Source organism: Salvia splendens, chromosome 4 (genome assembly GCF_004379255.2).
Source record: "Salvia splendens isolate huo1 chromosome 4, SspV2, whole genome shotgun sequence".
Taxonomy (NCBI): Eukaryota; Viridiplantae; Streptophyta; class Magnoliopsida; order Lamiales; family Lamiaceae; genus Salvia; species Salvia splendens.
The window spans coordinates 35,957,611-35,975,902 of NC_056035.1; the positions used below are offsets into that span (position 1 = coordinate 35,957,611).

Genomic DNA, 18,292 nt, shown 5'->3' on the forward strand with positions numbered 1-18,292 from the left:
TAACATTATAATTAAAGAAGTAGAAAAAAATTATTAAAATTTTTATTTTTATAATTTTTCGGATACATTTTTTTAATAAGACAAGACAAGACCAGACCAGACCGAGCAAGCGGGCGGCATTGGCCCTACATTTCTTTATTTTTCCTATAAGAAAACGATTAATCAAACTGGCCTCACACCCAACTTTGATAAATACATAGGAAATAAGTTAATCAATACGATTAACCATCTGTAAAATCATCACGAATTAACCATAACCTGTAAAATCATTATAGCATTAAGGATAAAAATGTGGTGAAGGACCTGAGAGCCCTCGTGTCCAGTTCTACATTATTACCATCCCAACAGTTGTTTCTTTTTTAGTTATCATCACAAATACCGAAACTTAAACTGCTCATTTAGCATCCTTGGACAGAAAATTCTGAGATTCGACTTTTCGGGTATTGCAAAGCTCGTCACATGAGTCGCCTCGTTCGAAAACAGCAGCAGCTCCCATGCCTGTGCCTGTAATTGAGATTCACACAGCAATAGCTTGAGAAAACTACACACACATACACATACACATACACATACACATACACATACACACACACACACACACACACACACACACAGACCTATGCACATCGACACCACCCCATAGCGGCAATCTTTGCCTCGCCGCTTCATCTCATGCAACAAGGTAGCTACACATCGAGCTCCTGCACTCAACAACCATGCACCAATAGATATAAGATACAAATCCTTCTGCTTATGAGTATATGTTGTTCGAATTTAATACTTTTACCATCATGCTAGTTACCGGTGAACAAATGGTAAGTTACATAAACTACATCATAATAAACAAATAAACACCTGTTGCGCCCAGGGGATGTCCAATAGCCATCGCGCCTCCGTTCACATTAATCTTCTCAGGGTCAAGTCCGAGCTTATTGCGGCAGTATAAAAATTGAGAAGCGAAAGCCTGAAGAATGTCTTCCAGAATCAAAAACCTTGCAGCAATAAACATTTACCACTTCCGCTTTTTCAGAATGTTACCTCATTTATCTCAAAAAGGTCTATGTCCTCAAGTTCAAGACCAGCAGATTTAACTGCAGCAGGAATTGCGACTGCAGGGCCAACACCCATGATAGCAGGGTCTACACCAACAGCAACAAAGGTCCTACACACGCATACAACGAGAATTAGAGAAGATAAGTCGCTCAAATAGCCTCAGGCCACTTTTACAACTGCAGTCGAACCCCATCCATCTCATGGCACAGCATAAAACAATGGTCCATCAAGAATTTTCATTTTCAATCAAAATGAAGAATTTCATGATAGAAGATGCACGCACAGTTTCGAAGGGATTTATACACTATTCAAACAAACTTATATAAGCCCAGAAGACATGATTTGGTGCATTTGCAGGTTCACAGTCTCTAGATATATATTACTCGAGAACTCGCTAAAATTGGCACAGCAAAACCATGGACATGGGGATAGAAGAATGCATCAAACCAAGTCGTTATTGTAAAGAAAGCAACATCTGGATAATTTTCAGATCCAAGTTCGTAATCTTAGCAGCTACTGCGAATATAGGTTTCCAGCTAACAATTAATTTATAAGATTTACAGCACAAACCTGAATACTCCAAGAATGGGAAGCCCCTTCTGCATGGCAACACTTCTCTTCATGAGAAGTACAGCTCCAGCACCATCACTCACTTGACTCGAGTTCCCTGATGCACCAAGATCAAAATTAGACAAGTACAAATATAGGCTCTACAGCACTCAGCAGCAATAACATTTACCGGCCGTTGTTGTGCCATCTTTCTTGAAAACAGGCTTCAGCTTGCCCAAGTCTGCCACAGAGGAGTTTGGTCGTATACCATCATCAACAGATATTGTGACTTCTTTCTCATCTCCAGATTTTGGGTCCACAATCTTTTTTATTTACAAAAAGATATGCAGATTCAAGTTCAGATCCCCCAGCATGATACAAGGACAGAAGGATAAAGAAAGAAGTGGTACACTAGAATGAAGCTTATTACCTTAGTTTTTACAGGAACGATCTCATCTTTGAACTTTCCTGAGGCGGTGGCAGCAGCTGCCTTTCTATGCGAGTCTACCTAAGGAAAGCATCCCAACAAATCAATAATGCACAGAGTGCGTACACTATGAAATTGTCGAGTGTATGCACATATTCAACTTACTGCAGCCTGATCTTGCTCCTTCCTTGTCACGCCAAAACGGTGCGCAACATTTTCTGAAGTAATACCCATTGGAAGAAGACAATCTTGCGCTTGCACCATTGTTTTCACCTGGAATGTGTACAGTGTTAGCCATTGCCTGTTGAAGACTCTCTTAATGGAAAGAACCAATACACAAGATGAGCAAATTTACCCGTGGATTGACTGATCCTTCCCAAGCCATGGGATTAATAGTCATTGATTCTATTCCAGCACCAATCCCTGATTGAAAATAAGCAGAATTTAGCAGATTGACAGTAGCAGAATTACTATGTTTTTAGGCAAACAGTATATAAACTACACACCTATATCATAAAACCCAGCTCTGATAGCTGCAGCGACATCAGCAACAGCTTGAAGGCCAGAAGAACACTGCCTATTCACAGTTCTAACCGGAACAGTTTCTGCGTGTGAAGTGGAATTTTCATTGTTATCACAAATAGACCCAATAGGATATAGGTGAAACCAGATATATAAATTAACGCCAATTACAACTTTATACCAGGGAAACCGGCATAAAACGCTGCCATCCTGCATTCACTGGCTCTTTGGGAGCCTGGTGCCAGGACCGAGCCTACAACAATATCCCCGACTTCACTTGGATTTACATTAGTTTTTTCCATCACTGCCTGTGACATTCAGCAGTTGCAAAATAAAATATTGTAAATTCTCAACTATATTGTATAATCGAAAGAGACTAGAGTATTAGATGAAGAGGCAGAAATAAACCCTCAGAACAGGAGCAAGTAAATCATCAGCATATGTATCTTTGAAGCCACCCCTCTTCGCCTTGCATAGAGCAGTCCGGTGGGCACTACAGAAGAAGTAGAAGGCCCTCAGGAAACAGCACATCAGTTAAACAAATATTTAACCATGTAACTCTAATATTATAAGGGTAGCTATGAATAAGTGAGGTTGGATCACTTACGCCACTATAACCACATCATCACCAAAGATAGAAGACCTCTGATATGCTGCACTGTCCCCGGCCGAACATATAGATGCCTGGTTAATACAGCAAAAACGTACATTAGTGTAAGGCGGACAAAAGAAAGAGAGAAGAGCAAAATAGATTAGAGATAAAGACAGCTTGTAAGATCATATGTGCTCATTGCATCACATTTGCAATGGCCAGAATGAGAAAATGGCATGCACACATAGAGGTTAAACATTAAATGCATAAGCAGAAGTTACACTATCAGTACTTCGGGTTTGAAAAAACAAAATTTCCTATAAGTTCTGCAAAGTGAGTAAATCTAAGCATAAAACATAAAACTTCAGTCAGTAGTAATATCCAAAAGCTTCAGCTTTCAGTACTGACAAGGTCTTGCATAACTGATTTTGCAATAATCATTCTCCCTCACTACACCCTTCTCCAACTTAAAATAAGCTTCATTTAACTATAATAAGCAGCTTCATATCCTGGATTACCCCAAACAAATCTCTTGATTCCTCTTAAACTCAAACATTTCTTGTTTACATTCCATATAAAGTCTTACAAAATCAATCTTTGTGAATAACAGTCACAATTATTAAAGAGATGGAGTTGATCATTACAGAATTAAGTCCAACCATATCCGAATTGTAATTGTCCTTTGACCACTATCCGCGCTGATAAAGAATAGAATGAGCAGAAACCAAAACCAACTTGTATTTGTTCCAATTCGAAGATTAATCATGAGCTAAATACCTCAATCTTAACAATTTCACCTAAACTCATTTGACACCAAATATTCGTAGAAATGGATTGCAAATATGAATTTCACCTAAAAATAAAAATTTGAGTACATGATTATTCAATTATCCGATACAAGTGTGAATTTCATATCCAATCAATTACACGGCTGACAATTTAGACGGGAAACTCACGGAAATAGAATCGACATCTTCGAGAGAGGAATTAGTGAACGAGGGTCGTAGATGCTGAAGCAAAATCCTCTGCCTCTCGGTTGCTTTGTCCATCGATATATAATCACAGCAGAAAATGGGTAAATGAAGAGTAGACAGTTTTGCGGGCTTGATGGTATTTATATAAGAATGGAGGTTTATAGGGAAGTGTGAAAAAGATAATGATTTAGATCACACACGCATTTGCCGTGTGTTATTATATCATTATACTATTATACTCCATATGGATAAGCTTTCAGATCTACTGTGTGTATGTATATCTATTTCGAATAGTCGTGGACTGGTTTTGGTCGGTGATTGAATATCAAATTGTAATTAAGACCATGAATGGCAAAATTAGGTTACCGTGTTTAACTTGGTAATCCTATTTCTAATCAATTCAACCGATTTGAACTAATTTAATTTTTAAATTGTGGATGGCATTCAGTCGTGGCGAACACAGGATTTTAAACGTTAGGCGAAGAAACTTATCAAGTGTGCTAAGTTACTATTTTATTCCTATGAATATTAATATGTGAAATTGTTGGGGTTTCATGGGTCCCCCAAACAATAAATTTTTAACGTTCTAACTTCAATTAATATGGAATTATATTAGTGTATTAAGATAAATTGGAACTATTTATTCAAATAAATGCCATGATGCTCAGCCAAATCAGTATGTAGCTGCTATAAACACTAGTATGAGATTGGAAAATTGAGATTTTGACACAATTATTTTAGGAAATAGTTATGAATATCAATAAATATAGTGATGTTTTCATTTATTTTGTCGTTAAACACTGAAATTTCTAGTTGCGTGTACAAATTCGTAGCGTATAGATTAGAGATATTAAAATTTGGAAACTTGACATATCTAGCTACTACCATCTACCGATAAAGACAAGCCAGCCATGATATAACTTTCGAGACTAATCAATCTATCAAAGCTCACTTTCCAATCTCTTTCTTGTATTTATTGACTTATTCCATTAAAAAATATTCCATATTATTATTACCAGTATAATACTAGTATAAATACGGGGCTTATATATTCCCGTTTTTTGCAAAGATGTGCGAGGCATATATATTCTCATTTTTCTATAAGCTACAAATTATAAACTTTTGAAGTGATACAATTTTAATGTACAATTAGATAAAGTAAAAGAGCTACTGTATAAAAAAGTATATGAAACATTGTTAATAGATAATAGGCCACACTTTTTTAGAGAAATTTTTTCTATATTAAAAGAGAGATTGAAAAGATAAATGACTTAAGTATTAGTGGATAATAGATCTCACTTGATTAGAGATTCATTAGAGAGAAAAATTTCAAAATTAGAAAGTTCGTAATTTTAAGTGTCGAACTAAAAGATAACTAGTTATAGTAATATTTTTAAGTGACGGATAGAGTATTTTATGAAAACATTATAGACAGTATGTTAATTGTTACTCAATATGAAAGCATTAGTAGTTTCAAAGCCCGAATGCGAAACCAACTGAAAATGAAGACAAAGAACTGAAAATATCTCTATAGTAACAAGTAACAGATTGATGAATTTGCCATGTTTCAGAATGTGATGATGTTGGAAAACTCATGACAATAAATCTCAGTACATATACAATAATCATAGTCTCAAGAATATCGAACACATGTCTATATGGAACAACAGGCAAATAACACAAAAAGCACACGAGGTGCTGCAACGCAGAAACACACACGAGATAGTTGCGGGAAGCATCATATCTATCTGTATGAATCGGGGCGCTTAGGTTTGCTTTGAACGACAGCCTCGATCTTCTCCATTATTGCAGGCGTAAGCAAAGGAATGACATTGATAGCCTTCATGTTCTCTTGAATCTGCAAAGCAGTAATCAAGAGGCAGCTGTTCAGCTTTTGCCATAAAAGTGCGAAGGTTTGGTCACAAGAAGCAGTATGGTGTCACAAGCCAACCCTCTCTCTCTCTCTCTCCCCTGTGCTTTATACTCATTTTTTGATGTTGAAGCTAAAGCTCCAACAAATTTCACATTTCAAAGAGATAAAGTGGACATGTCAGAGAGAGAGAGAGAGAGAGAGAGAGAGAGAGAGAGAGAGAGAATAGTGATAGGTAAGGACCATTAATGATAAAGCAAAAAAGAGAAGAAAAAAGAATGGTTATTTCATTTTCAATAGTTGAATACTTGGATAGTTAAATCAATAGATCTTTATTCGAATATAGATCTATCAATTGATTTTGCAACTCAATCTCATCATGGTATAGTAACTAAATCACTATAATTTCTAAGACTCTATAATTTAATAAAGTAAGGAATTCTGATATTAATTTTTACATTGAACTCAATATGAATAAATCGCACATAATACTCCTAAGGTTTCAAAAACAAACAACGTAAGAAATGTAACAGAAATGAAAACATACTAGCAAGGCTAAGTCTATAGATAACAGAAATGAATCCGGTAACTCAATAGCATAGAGAAAGGATGTGTAAAGGAAATGAGACATGATGCTGACCTGGGACTCCTTGGTGGCACCTGTGATAACCGAAGAAACGTTGGGATTCGAAGCACACCAAGCAATTGCAAGCTGTGATAATGGCACACCGAGCTCATCTGCAATTGGTCTTAAGCCATCTACTTTCCTCAGCACATCATCTACCAAGGATCTGCTCGCAAGATTCTGCATAATTTGCCACATACAGAGTTAACCAGAAGTAGAAGATGACGAAGAACTACAACATGGGAAAATTGTGAAGCACGAGCAAATATGAAGATAAATGAGCTAACTAGACATGACACTAACATAAATTGTTATAGAATTTCATATACAGGAAGGACACACAGGATTCGTTGCAAACTTCCCCACAAAATATAGAACCAATCAAAATGTAGAGGGTTATGGGTGAAGCAATAATACTCAAATTGATCTAAATTCATTCTTCTCTTAACAACTACTGTGTCCTCACTACCAAACTATACAGATATTTTGAGCACTAATTCAGTGTTGTTAGGAGCGGGGCCAGGGGCGTTTCGGTAAAAATCGGGGCGTGCTCCCTACAAATCGAGGTACTCTATCGAGTGTTCACATTAAGTCGTTAACAATTGGTATGAGTGTGAACCTTTCAGGACATAGATATTATAGACTACTAATTACTTTCTTTTTGGAATATCAACTCACATTAACTAGATTAATTAGGAGTGAATTAAGATAAATGACATTAAATGGGTGTAATTTTAAAAAACAGATACTACTCCATTAATTAGTATTCTAAAAAAGACACATATTGTTTCAAAAACCAATTAATGACATTATATGGGTGTAATATTGAAAACAGATATAATTAGTATTCTAAAAAGACACACTGTTTTAAAAAACCAATAAGGGACATTATAAAAGTGTAATTTACGAATAGCACTATTAAATATCATAACCCTTTTAAAAAAATTTACTGCAAACAGAAAATTCCCCATCAGCGCCCCAGCCACCCACGGAATGCTGCTCGCCCCAAGCCCCTCGGGGATGTTCTGGTGGAGACCCGGGCGATTTTAATAACACAGAGGCACTATCAAAGTCCCAGTCTCACTTTACTTCCATACAATGGCTTGTAATTGTTACGAGCTCAGCACAAAATAATAACGAAAATAAAGAACAAACACAAAAGTTGTTCACCAGTTCGTGACTACATGACCATACCTGAGGGAGTGTCAAGTCAAGGAGTTTTCACTAGAATATTTTGAGACACAGATAAAGAAATTACATGGCTATTTATATTAGGATTCATCCCTAATCCAACTCAAAATGATTCTACCAAAACTAACTAAAAAATAGTTCATAAAAAGACCTCATTCAGGCCAAAACTATAGATCTCACAGCAAAAACATCAATGTAGAGACATGCAGGTTGGCAACACAGGCTAGAGAATAAAATGTGAATAAAAAATTCCCATTATAGCTTTCAAACAGCAAATATTTTCTTTACCTTATAGTTTTCCAAAGCAAACCTACTGTCCGGAGGGATATTTCCCGATTTATACTTGCCGGTCAAAACTCCAGACGCAAGTGGACTCCATGTTGTGAGGCCAATACCATAGTTAGTATACAACGGAAGAAACTCGGTCTCAACCTGCGGAATTCAATGCAGAGGACCGCAATATAGGATCAAATACATATCAAGCAACAAAACCATCACAAACAATAAGAGACCAACTCTGACACATTCCCAACCTCCCAAAAAACAGACTTGCAAGAAAAGAAAGCACACTCCCCTGATACTAATTGGGATCGATCAGCAAATCCAAATTAGGGATTCAAAACTCTAACCGTGGATTAAAATCCCCTAATTGAGAATTGATAAACTACTATAAAAGTTTTTGCCGCGAGGAAACTCGATCCCACTGAAAAATCAGAACAGATCTTCCACAAAACAAGGGGCGTAATGAAATTTCAGATCTTTCACCTATCTAAACAGCTACATTTTGCAGATTAAGAAAAAAAAACAGATCTTTACATAATTCAATCGAAGCAATCATTAAGAAATACCCAAACCAAATCTTACAAATCGAAAAACCCTGACCTTATGCCTGGAGAAGAGATTATACTCGGGCTGCTCGACAATTGGCCCAACGAGATCGAGCCTCTGAGCAACGCCCCACGCCTCAGTGATCTGCTGCGCCGACCACTCACTCGTCCCCCAATAATACGCCCAGCCCTTATCAATCACGTGATTCATAGCCCTGACGGTCTCCTCGATGGGCGTGGAGATGTCGGGGCGGTGGCAGTAGATGAGATCGACGTAATCCATGTCCAATCGCTTCAAACAAGCCTTGGTGCCTTCGATGATGTGCTTGCGGGAGAGGCCCTTGTCGTTGGGGCCGGGGCCGCCCCAGAAGATCTTGGTGGAGATGACGATGTCGGAGCGCTTCCAGCCGAGCTCCTTGATGGCCTGGCCCATGATCTCCTCGGCGCGGCCATTGGCGTAGACCTCGGCATTGTCGAAGAAGTTGACGCCGTGGTCGCGGCAGCACTGGAGGATGGATTTAGCCTCCTTGACGTCAAGCTGGTTGCCGAAGGTCACCCACGCCCCGTACGAGAGCTGGGACACCTTCAGCCCCGATCGCCCCAAGTTCTTGTACTGCATTGTTTGGTCTGGGATTTTCATCGAACACTTGGTGGGGAGCGTGTACTGATGGTTTTTGTGGGTTTGGTTTCGTTAGAATCACTGGACTCTATTTTAACGAAATAGTAAGTGTGCTGTAAACCTCTGTCGTTAGAAATCAGTTATATCAAGCAGACATGTGAAGAAATCGAAAAGCAACTGATTTAGTAAGTGTGCTGTAATTGCAACCTCTGTTTCAGTTGGCATTTTATTCTTCTGAGGCGAATATTCGCATTTAAGTTTTAGCTTAATACTTCCTCCGTCCCATAAAAATATGGGCTATGGGCTGATGAGATGACACGTGAATTAAGATAAAATTGGTAAAGTAATAGAGATGAGGAGAATTGTATAATAAAATAAGATAGAAGAGGAGAATAATAGTAAAAGTAGAGTTAGTGGATAGTGGGACCTACGATATTAAATTGATACTATTACTTTCAAAAAATAGAATACATATTTTTATGGGACGGACGAAAATGGAAAGTGCACATATTTTTATGGGACTGAGGAGGAGTAAATTTAGGATATAAGTACCATCCATAAATGATTATATAAAATTTACAAGTATAAATTAGTAACTACAGTATATTATAATTTATTTAAAATAAGTGCTTTAAACTTTATATATTATGTGACTATAAATATTCCTCTGTAGATATTTCCTATTAATTTTACTTACCATGAGAAAATGCTGAATCTAACCATAAAATTTTTTTTAGCAAACCATGGGAAAATGCTAAATCGTAACATGCATTGCTTCTCTTTAAAATTTATAAATTGCGCAATATTATCGAGTTTGAATCATATACAGGTCTATCAAATACGTGGAACAGAAAAAAAATCAACATATTAATGAGTACAATTAATAGAACTAGAAATCCTAAGCTCTAGCCTTAGGGCTCGTTCGGTGATGACTAATTGGCCAGAATTGGGGTCAAATTAGTGCATTAATGACGATTCGGTGTTCAATAACTGAACAAGCATGGCCCTCAATATGACAAGGGCCCGCACTATTCCTTTTGACTTTTGGCAGAAATAATTATTGCAACCCACTTGATTTTGTAAATCTGGTCGCCTACCGTGGCAGCAAAATTGCGTGCAAGATTACCAATTTGCCCCATGAATTTTTCGTTTCCCCCCATCCCCAATTTGTTGTCATTTTGTAGGTACACACTTCCAACATACTTTCTCTCTCTAGTCCAAAAACTTCAGATCTGGTGTGGAGTGTGAAGCACCGTTCTAGTTCAACGGCACGCTCCAGCGATATCTCCGGCGAGCTTCAGCGTCTCGCGAGTGTACCGGATCCGACTATAAATATTCCTCGTAGATTTTTTCACATTAATTTTACTAACCATGAAAAAATGTTGAATCTAGCTAGCCATGAGAATTTTTTTAAATTAACCATGTGAAAATGCTAAATCCTAGCATGCATTGCTTCTCTTTAAAATTTATAAATTGCGCAATATTATCGAGTTTGAATCATATACATGTCTACCAATCACGTGGAACAGAAAAAAATCAACATATTAATAGTACAATTAATAGAACTAGAAATCCTAAGCTTGAGCCTTAGGGCTCGTTCGGTGATGACTAATTGGCCAGAATTAGGGTCAAATTAGTGCATTAATGACGGTTCGGTGTTCAATAACTGAACAAGCATGGCCCTCGATATGACAAGGGCCCGCACTATTCCTTTATACTTTTGGCAGAAATAATTATTGCAACCCACTTGATTTTGTAAATCTGGTCGCCTACAGTTGCAGCAAAATTGCGTGCAAGATTACCAATTTGCCCCATGAATTTTTCGTTTCCCCCCATCCCCAATTTGTTGTCATTTTGTAGGTACACACTTCCAACATACTTTCTCTCTCTAGTCCAAAAACTTCAGATCTAGTGTGGAGCGTGAAGCACTGTTCTAGTTCAACGGCGCGCTCCAGCGATATCTCCGGCGAGCTTCAGCGTCTCGCGAGAGTACCGGATCCGGCTATAAATATTCCCCGTAGATTTTTTCATATTAATTTTACTAACCATGAAAAAATGTTGAATCTAGCTAGCCATGAGAATTTTTTTAAATTAACCATGTGAAAATGCTAAATCCTAGCATGCATTGCTTCTCTTTAAAATTTATAAATTGCGCAATATTATCGAGTTTGAATCATATACATGTCTACCAATCACGTGGAACAGAAAAAAATCAACATATTAATAGTACAATTAATAGAACTAGAAATCCTAAGCTTGAGCCTTAGGGCTCGTTCGGTGATGACTAATTGGCCAGAATTAGGGTCAAATTAGTGCATTAATGACGGTTCGGTGTTCAATAACTGAACAAGCATGGCCCTCGATATGACAAGGGCCCGCACTATTCCTTTTTACTTTTGGCAGAAATAATTATTGCAACCCACTTGATTTTGTAAATCTGGTCGCCTACAGTTGCAGCAAAATTGCGTGCAAGATTACCAATTTGCCCCATGAATTTTTCGTTTCCCCCCATCCCCAATTTGTTGTCATTTTGTAGGTACACACTTCCAACATACTTTCTCTCTCTAGTCCAAAAACTTCAGATCTAGTGTGGAGCGTGAAGCACCGTTCTAGTTCAACGGCGCGCTCCAGCGATATCTCCGGCGAGCTTCAGCGTCTCGCGAGAGTACCGGATCCGGCTATAAATATTCCCCGTAGATTTTTTCATATTAATTTTACTAACCATGAGAAAATGTTGAATCTAACCATGGGAATTTTTTTAAGCTAACCATGTAAAAATGTTAAATCCTAACATGCATTGCTTCTCTTTAAAATTTATAAATTGCGCAATATTATCGAGTTTGAATCATATACATGTCTACCAAACACGTGGAACAGAAAAAAAATCAACATATTAATGAGTACAATTAATAGAACTTGAAATCCTAAGCTCGAGCCTTAGGGCTCGTTCGATGATGACTAATTGGCCAGAATTGGGGTCAAATCAGTGCATTAATGACGGTTCGGTGTTCAATAACTGAACAAGCATGGCCCTCGATATGACAATGGCCCGCATTATTCCTTTTGACTTTTGGTAGAAATAATTATTGCAACCCATTTGATTTTGCAAGTCTGGTCCGCTATAGTTGAAGCAAAATTGCGTGCAAGATTACCAATTTGCCCCGTGAATTTTTCGTTTCCCCCCATCCCCAATTTGTTGTCATTTTGTTGGTACACACTTCCAACATACTTTCTCTCTCTAGTCCAAAAACTTCAGATTTGGCATGGAGTGTGAAGCACTGTTCTAGTTCAACAACGCACTCCAGCGATATCTCTGGCGAGCTTCATCGTCTCGCGAGTGTACCGGATCCGGCTATAAATATTCCTAGTAGATTTTTTCATATTAATTTTACTAACCATGAGAAAATGTTGAATCTAACCATGGGAATTTTTTTAAGCTAACCATGTAAAAATGTTGAATCCTAACATGCATTGCTTCTCTTTAAACTTTATAAATTGCGCAATATTATCGAGTTTGAATCATATACATGTCTACCAAACACGTGGAACAGAAAAAAATCAACATATTAATGAGTACAATTAATAGAACTGGAAATCCTAAGCTCGAGCCTTAGGGCTCGTTCGGTGATGACTAATTGGCCAGAATTGGGGTCAAATCAATGCATTAATGACGGTTCGGTGTTCAATAACTGAACAAGCATGGCCCTCGATATGACAAGGGCCCGCATTATTCCTTTTGACTTTTGGCAGAAATAATTATTGCAACCCATTTGATTTTGTAAGTCTGGTCCACTATAGTTGAAGCAAAATTGCGTGCAAGATTACCAATTTGCCCCGTGAAATTTTCGTTTTCCCCCATCCCCAATTTGTTGTCATTTTGTTGGTACACACTTCCAACATACTTTCTCTCTCTAGCCCATAAACTTCAAATTTGGCATGGAGTGTGAAGCACCGTTCTAGTTCAACAACGCACTCCAGCGATATCTCCGGCGAGCTTCAGCGTTTCGCGAGTGTACCAGATCCGGCTATAAATGTTCCTAGTAGATTTTTTCATATTAATTTTACTAACCATGAGAAAATGTTGAATCTAACCATGGGAATTTTTTTAAGCTAACCATGTGAAAATGTTGAATCCTAACATGCATTGCTTCTCTTTAAAATTTATAAATTACGCAATATTATCGAGTTTGAATCATATACATGTCTACCAAACACGTGGAATAGAAAAAAATCCACAAATTAATGAGTACAATTAATAGAACTGGAAATCCTAAGCTCGAGCCTTAGGGCTCGTTCGGTGAAGACTAATTGGCCAGAATTGGGGTCAAATCAGTGCATTAATGATGGTTCGGTGTTCAATAACTGAACAAGCATGGCTCTTAATATGAAAAAGGCTCGCATTATTCCTTTTGACTTTTAGCAGAAATAAATATTGCAACCCATTTGATTTTGTAAGTCTGGTCCGCTACAGTTGAAGCAAAGTTTCGTGCAAGATTACCGATTTGCCCTGTGAATTTTTCATTTTCCCCCATCCCCAATTTGTTGTCATTTTGTTGGTACACACTTCCAACATACTTTCTCTCTCTAGTCCAAAAACTTCAGATCTGGTGTGGGGTGTGAAGCATCGTTCTAGTTCAACGACGCGCTCCAGCGATATCTCCGGTGAGCTTCAGCGTCTCACGAGTGTACCGGATCCGGCTGTTGATGAGGTCACGAGCTCTGAGCATGAGCAGGAGCCTTGTTACGGATTTCTACATAGAGACATTTTCGACGGAGAATCATTTTCAAGAGAGAAGTTAATGCCCTCTCTGAATGGAATCACCCCTAAATCCCCAAAACGAAAATCATTTTCATCTTTGTGCATCATTTCTTTTTCTCTAGACTCTCACCGTAAGGAAATTTGATCCGAGGCCAGTGTTCTTCAAGAGAGAATGGAACCGCTGCTGGACATTCCTAGTCGGATTCGGAGTCACTGCCAACTGACAAGCTCATATTTTCATAGGTGTAATTGGTAGGTTGAAGTGCTAAATGTCGACTTTATCACTCGAAATTGTCTTTATCCAGCCAATTATTCTACCTTTCGGAGTTTTATGTGTTTGTTAAGTGTTCTAGGAAAAACAGCTGAAAAGAGGAGAAAATGAGGCATATAGTGCTCAGAGGCAGAGGAGCCACGAAAACGAGGACCCGACCGGGTGAATTTACGGTCCAATAATTCAACCCGGCCGGGCAGAGCCAGAGGCCAGTTACGGGTCTAAAAGGCAGACCTGGCCGGGTGTATTTCTAGTGTAATAATTAGACCCGGCCGGGTACTGTGGTCTGACGCGTCTGAAAGCTGAAAACGCGATTTTTGAAGGGAATTAAATAGAGAAAAAGCCTAGGGTTAGGAGGATTCTACACCTACCGCCTCCAACACTCACACACACCCCGAAGAACACTTTGAGAGAGAGAATTGAAGATTGAAGACTTCCAATCGGAAGATTGAAGTTGACATTCCGTAGATTCATTCTTATAGGAGTATCTTAATCTTTTCTTCATGTATTTCGTAGAATCTTTTGTTTCAAACATGGTTTTTATGAAGAACATGAGTAGCTAAACATCTCTTGTAGACTCTTGGTGATGATGCACTGATTTCATAGTTTTTATCCGATTGATTTTGTTCTTGCCTTGCTCTTGTAGTTATTTGATTATTCTTGGGTTTATTCCTTTCAATTGCTTGATCACCAATTGCTTGTGTAGGACTAATTAGATTAATCGGGAGATGAAATAATTAATCTAGAAATAAGAATAATGCACACCTTAATATAATAGAACTCGGGAGAGTTGAGGTTTTGAGTGAGGTCATTGACCTAATCGAGCTTTTGGGAGTTAGGAGTTTAGAATTAGAAGGGGACTTCGATCCTAGTCCCTAATCTACAGGTTTCTCACCTCGGGAGGGGGTTTAATCTATAATTGTGGTCGGCTTAGTAACTCTAGAGACACCAAAAGGTAAGGCAAATCGATTGGATAAGAGCTTGGAATTGTGCATCGGATCCTTGAGTTCTGCAATTTTCTCCATATTATCTTTCCACATCCTTTTCACACCGTGTTTCCTTGTTCTTAATTGTTACTTGCTTACTATATGCTTTTATTAGTTGTTAGAACAAACCAAACTTTTCTTGATTGTCTAGATAGTAGTTGATTTTTGTTCGTGGTAGTTAAGTTGATATAAAATTGTCTATGTGGGATACGATACTCTTGCTTACTAATTGCTACACTAGTCCTGTACACTTGCAGGTATCACTTGTGTTAAAATAAGTTGAGTCACCACCATTGTCACTAAGATGTCCCTCAGTCTCACAGAGGAGGAGGCAACGAAATCTCACAGAGGAGGAGGCAACGAAAATATCCTAGTTGTGCTCTCTCTCTGTTATCGGTGGATGTGTTTGATGTTGATAGGTTCGTCGACTCCGAGCTTTGGCCACAGTCTTGAGCTCGCCGGTAGCGCTGTCGGATTAAGGTGGCAGCGGGGTGCAAGGTGTTGAGTGGCAGGGGCGTCGGGGAGCACCATAAACACGGCCTTGAGAGTTGAGCTGAGAGAGAAAGAATCGAGAGATGTTTTACTCTCAGATGCTGCCGTCGAAGAAGGGGGCTTTAGGCGTCATTTGGATGGCCTCTCATTGCCATAAACGCCTTAAGATGGATTAAGCCCACCATACCCACATTCCTTCTTCTGTCTGTCTCTCTCTGTTCAAAAAGTCCCTAAAAAATGAAGAAGGATAAACGATGGTATTTGACAAATTTCATGGGGGTATAGTTGGAAAATTAGGTGAAATATTAATGGTGATAGCATTGATGACACTCATTTCGGGTGTGCAAATGATGTACACCAAACGATGCATTTTATATCAATTATGTGGGACCCACAACAAATAAATCTTCCAATATTTATACTTGCTCAACTTATTTAGGACGAACCAAGCCCGCCCTAAGGCAGAAACTATATTAATGAGTACAATTAATAGGAAAAAAATATGTGAAATATTGGTTATCATATGGAATAAAAATAGAACTAAGTAGAAAAATAAATAAAGTCCAAATAATATTAACTATAAAATATGGTGCATAATTAAAATAAATTAAAGTTTTTTTAGTATCACAGTTGAGTGATTTTTTTTTTAGATTTACCCCCAAGTACCTTAATTACAATATACTAATGTATGTATTCATAGCCCATATTGGTTCTTTTGTCATTATATTGGTTCTAAGTTTTGAAAAGAATTATGCTGAACATCTTGACCCATCACCTGCAGTCCAACATCATCACCAAGCCCATGCAACCCAACAATACAAGCCCGCCCACCATCTCCTCAACAAACTATCGATCCACAAGTATGGCATGACATCCATGCGATATAAATCAATTTTGTTATTTTATAAATTCCTTCTAGGATTAAGATTTCCTATTTAATAGATTTTTTTTAAGATGATAAATTACTAAAAAATAATATTCAGTCGGTCATCAAACTATAAGTGAGACATTAATATCAAGGATAAGACAGTAATATCAAGATAGAAAATTATATATTCCCATTTCTAATTGTTTGATATCATAGGTAAGCTTAACTCAAAGCCCAACATAATAAATGGTCTGATACAATCTTACCAAAATTATAACTTTAACCATGTTTATAAAATCCACCAATTAATCAAGTTAAGCCAATGTTATCTAATTACACAAATCTATATAATTTCTTTTCTATCAAACAACAACAAAAAAGTCTTATCTACGCATAATCTGACACGAAGCCTGCATTTCTTATCTTGTTTTTGATATCTTTTTATATCCCGTCATTTGAGATGTATCACATTTCAAAAATAGAAACATTACTTTCTTTGTTTTTTTCTCTCTTTTACCCCAATTATAAGTTTGGAGAACTCATTCCCTTTCAACAATTGTTTCTATTGTGCATATACATGGACACATATCTTTGGTTTGGATTACGACATAAATTTTTACCGTAAAGGTAATCCTCGATCTGTATCTTTCAAAACCTAAAACCAGATCAGTCGAACTTCTCCATAAAAATCTTCTCTTTGATCCCACATGGTTTCTCTCCCTTGAACCCTAAGCTCTTGATGCCAATCGCCGGAAAATAAATACAACTAATCACAAATATAAAAGAGATACTCAATTCGATATGATGTACATCTACGTCTAAAGGCTATGCTAAAATAGGAATTTCACTATATAATATTAGGATTAGGGGTGTCGAAACGGGTAGCGGGTATTGGGTACCCGCACACCCGACCCGTTACCCGTCGGGTTTCGGGTACCCGCTACCCGACATAAGCGGGAACGGGTTCGGGTACGGGTATTGAGTTTCAGGTTTTTGCGGGTATCGGGTATACCCGATACCCGCTTATATACCCGTTTAAATATAAATATTCAATACAAACTCGAATTCAGTTTATAATGATTGCAAAACACGTCAAAAATTAAATATCAACAAAAAAAGACATTAATCCAACATAACAAAACACCAGATATAGACTTCCTATACAAAACCAACACATCTTTAAAAAAAATCAGTATTTTAACAATTAGAATCAAATCAAATGTTGATAGGCACTACACATTTTGAATTAGTATAATTAAATTTGAGATACTATGATTTTACTAGATCGTGACGGTTGTAAGCGCGGAGGTATCGCTCTTCTGCGACGGACTCTGCCAGAACCCGGCGTCGTAGAACTTATCCATCATCTGCTTCTCGAGCTCAACGTGATGAATATATTTTAAATGGGTCGGGTACGGGTACCCGCCTGTCGGGTACGGGATACCCGTACCCGACGAGGCGGGTACCCGTCACTGTGCGGGTCGGGTAACGGGACAAAGATTTTGGCTACAAACGGGTACAGGTACCCGGTTCTCCAGGTACGGGTACCCGCGAGTACCCGTTTCGACACCCCTAATTAGGATACAATTTACGAGCAACTCTATATACAAAGAAAATAAAAAAGTCTATTTCTAATCCTACTAAAAACATATTCCTAAAAATAGAAT

At 37.9% G+C, this 18,292-nt stretch overlaps 2 protein-coding genes across 2 annotated transcripts; both read right to left on the minus strand.

The window, feature by feature from the left end:
- Positions 1 to 247: 247 nt before the first annotated feature.
- Positions 248 to 4,319, minus strand: LOC121799719 (3-ketoacyl-CoA thiolase 2, peroxisomal-like). Its single transcript, XM_042199172.1, has 14 exons — positions 4,100 to 4,319; positions 3,159 to 3,235; positions 2,960 to 3,044; positions 2,733 to 2,859; positions 2,536 to 2,634; positions 2,385 to 2,452; positions 2,195 to 2,302; positions 2,033 to 2,110; positions 1,793 to 1,925; positions 1,624 to 1,720; positions 1,039 to 1,162; positions 856 to 964; positions 618 to 701; positions 248 to 504 (listed from the first exon to the last, which is right to left on the minus strand). Exons 1-14 carry the CDS (start codon positions 4,190 to 4,192, stop codon positions 395 to 397), a joined length of 1,392 nt encoding a protein of 463 aa, XP_042055106.1. The 5' UTR covers positions 4,193 to 4,319; the 3' UTR covers positions 248 to 394.
- Positions 4,320 to 5,646: 1,327 nt separating this feature from the next.
- On the minus strand, positions 5,647 to 9,458 carry LOC121799720 (probable voltage-gated potassium channel subunit beta). Its single transcript, XM_042199173.1, has 4 exons — positions 8,686 to 9,458; positions 8,092 to 8,235; positions 6,628 to 6,792; positions 5,647 to 5,975 (listed from the first exon to the last, which is right to left on the minus strand). Exons 1-4 carry the CDS (start codon positions 9,268 to 9,270, stop codon positions 5,862 to 5,864), a joined length of 1,008 nt encoding a protein of 335 aa, XP_042055107.1. The 5' UTR covers positions 9,271 to 9,458; the 3' UTR covers positions 5,647 to 5,861.
- Between the last annotated feature and the right edge of the window lie 8,834 nt (positions 9,459 to 18,292).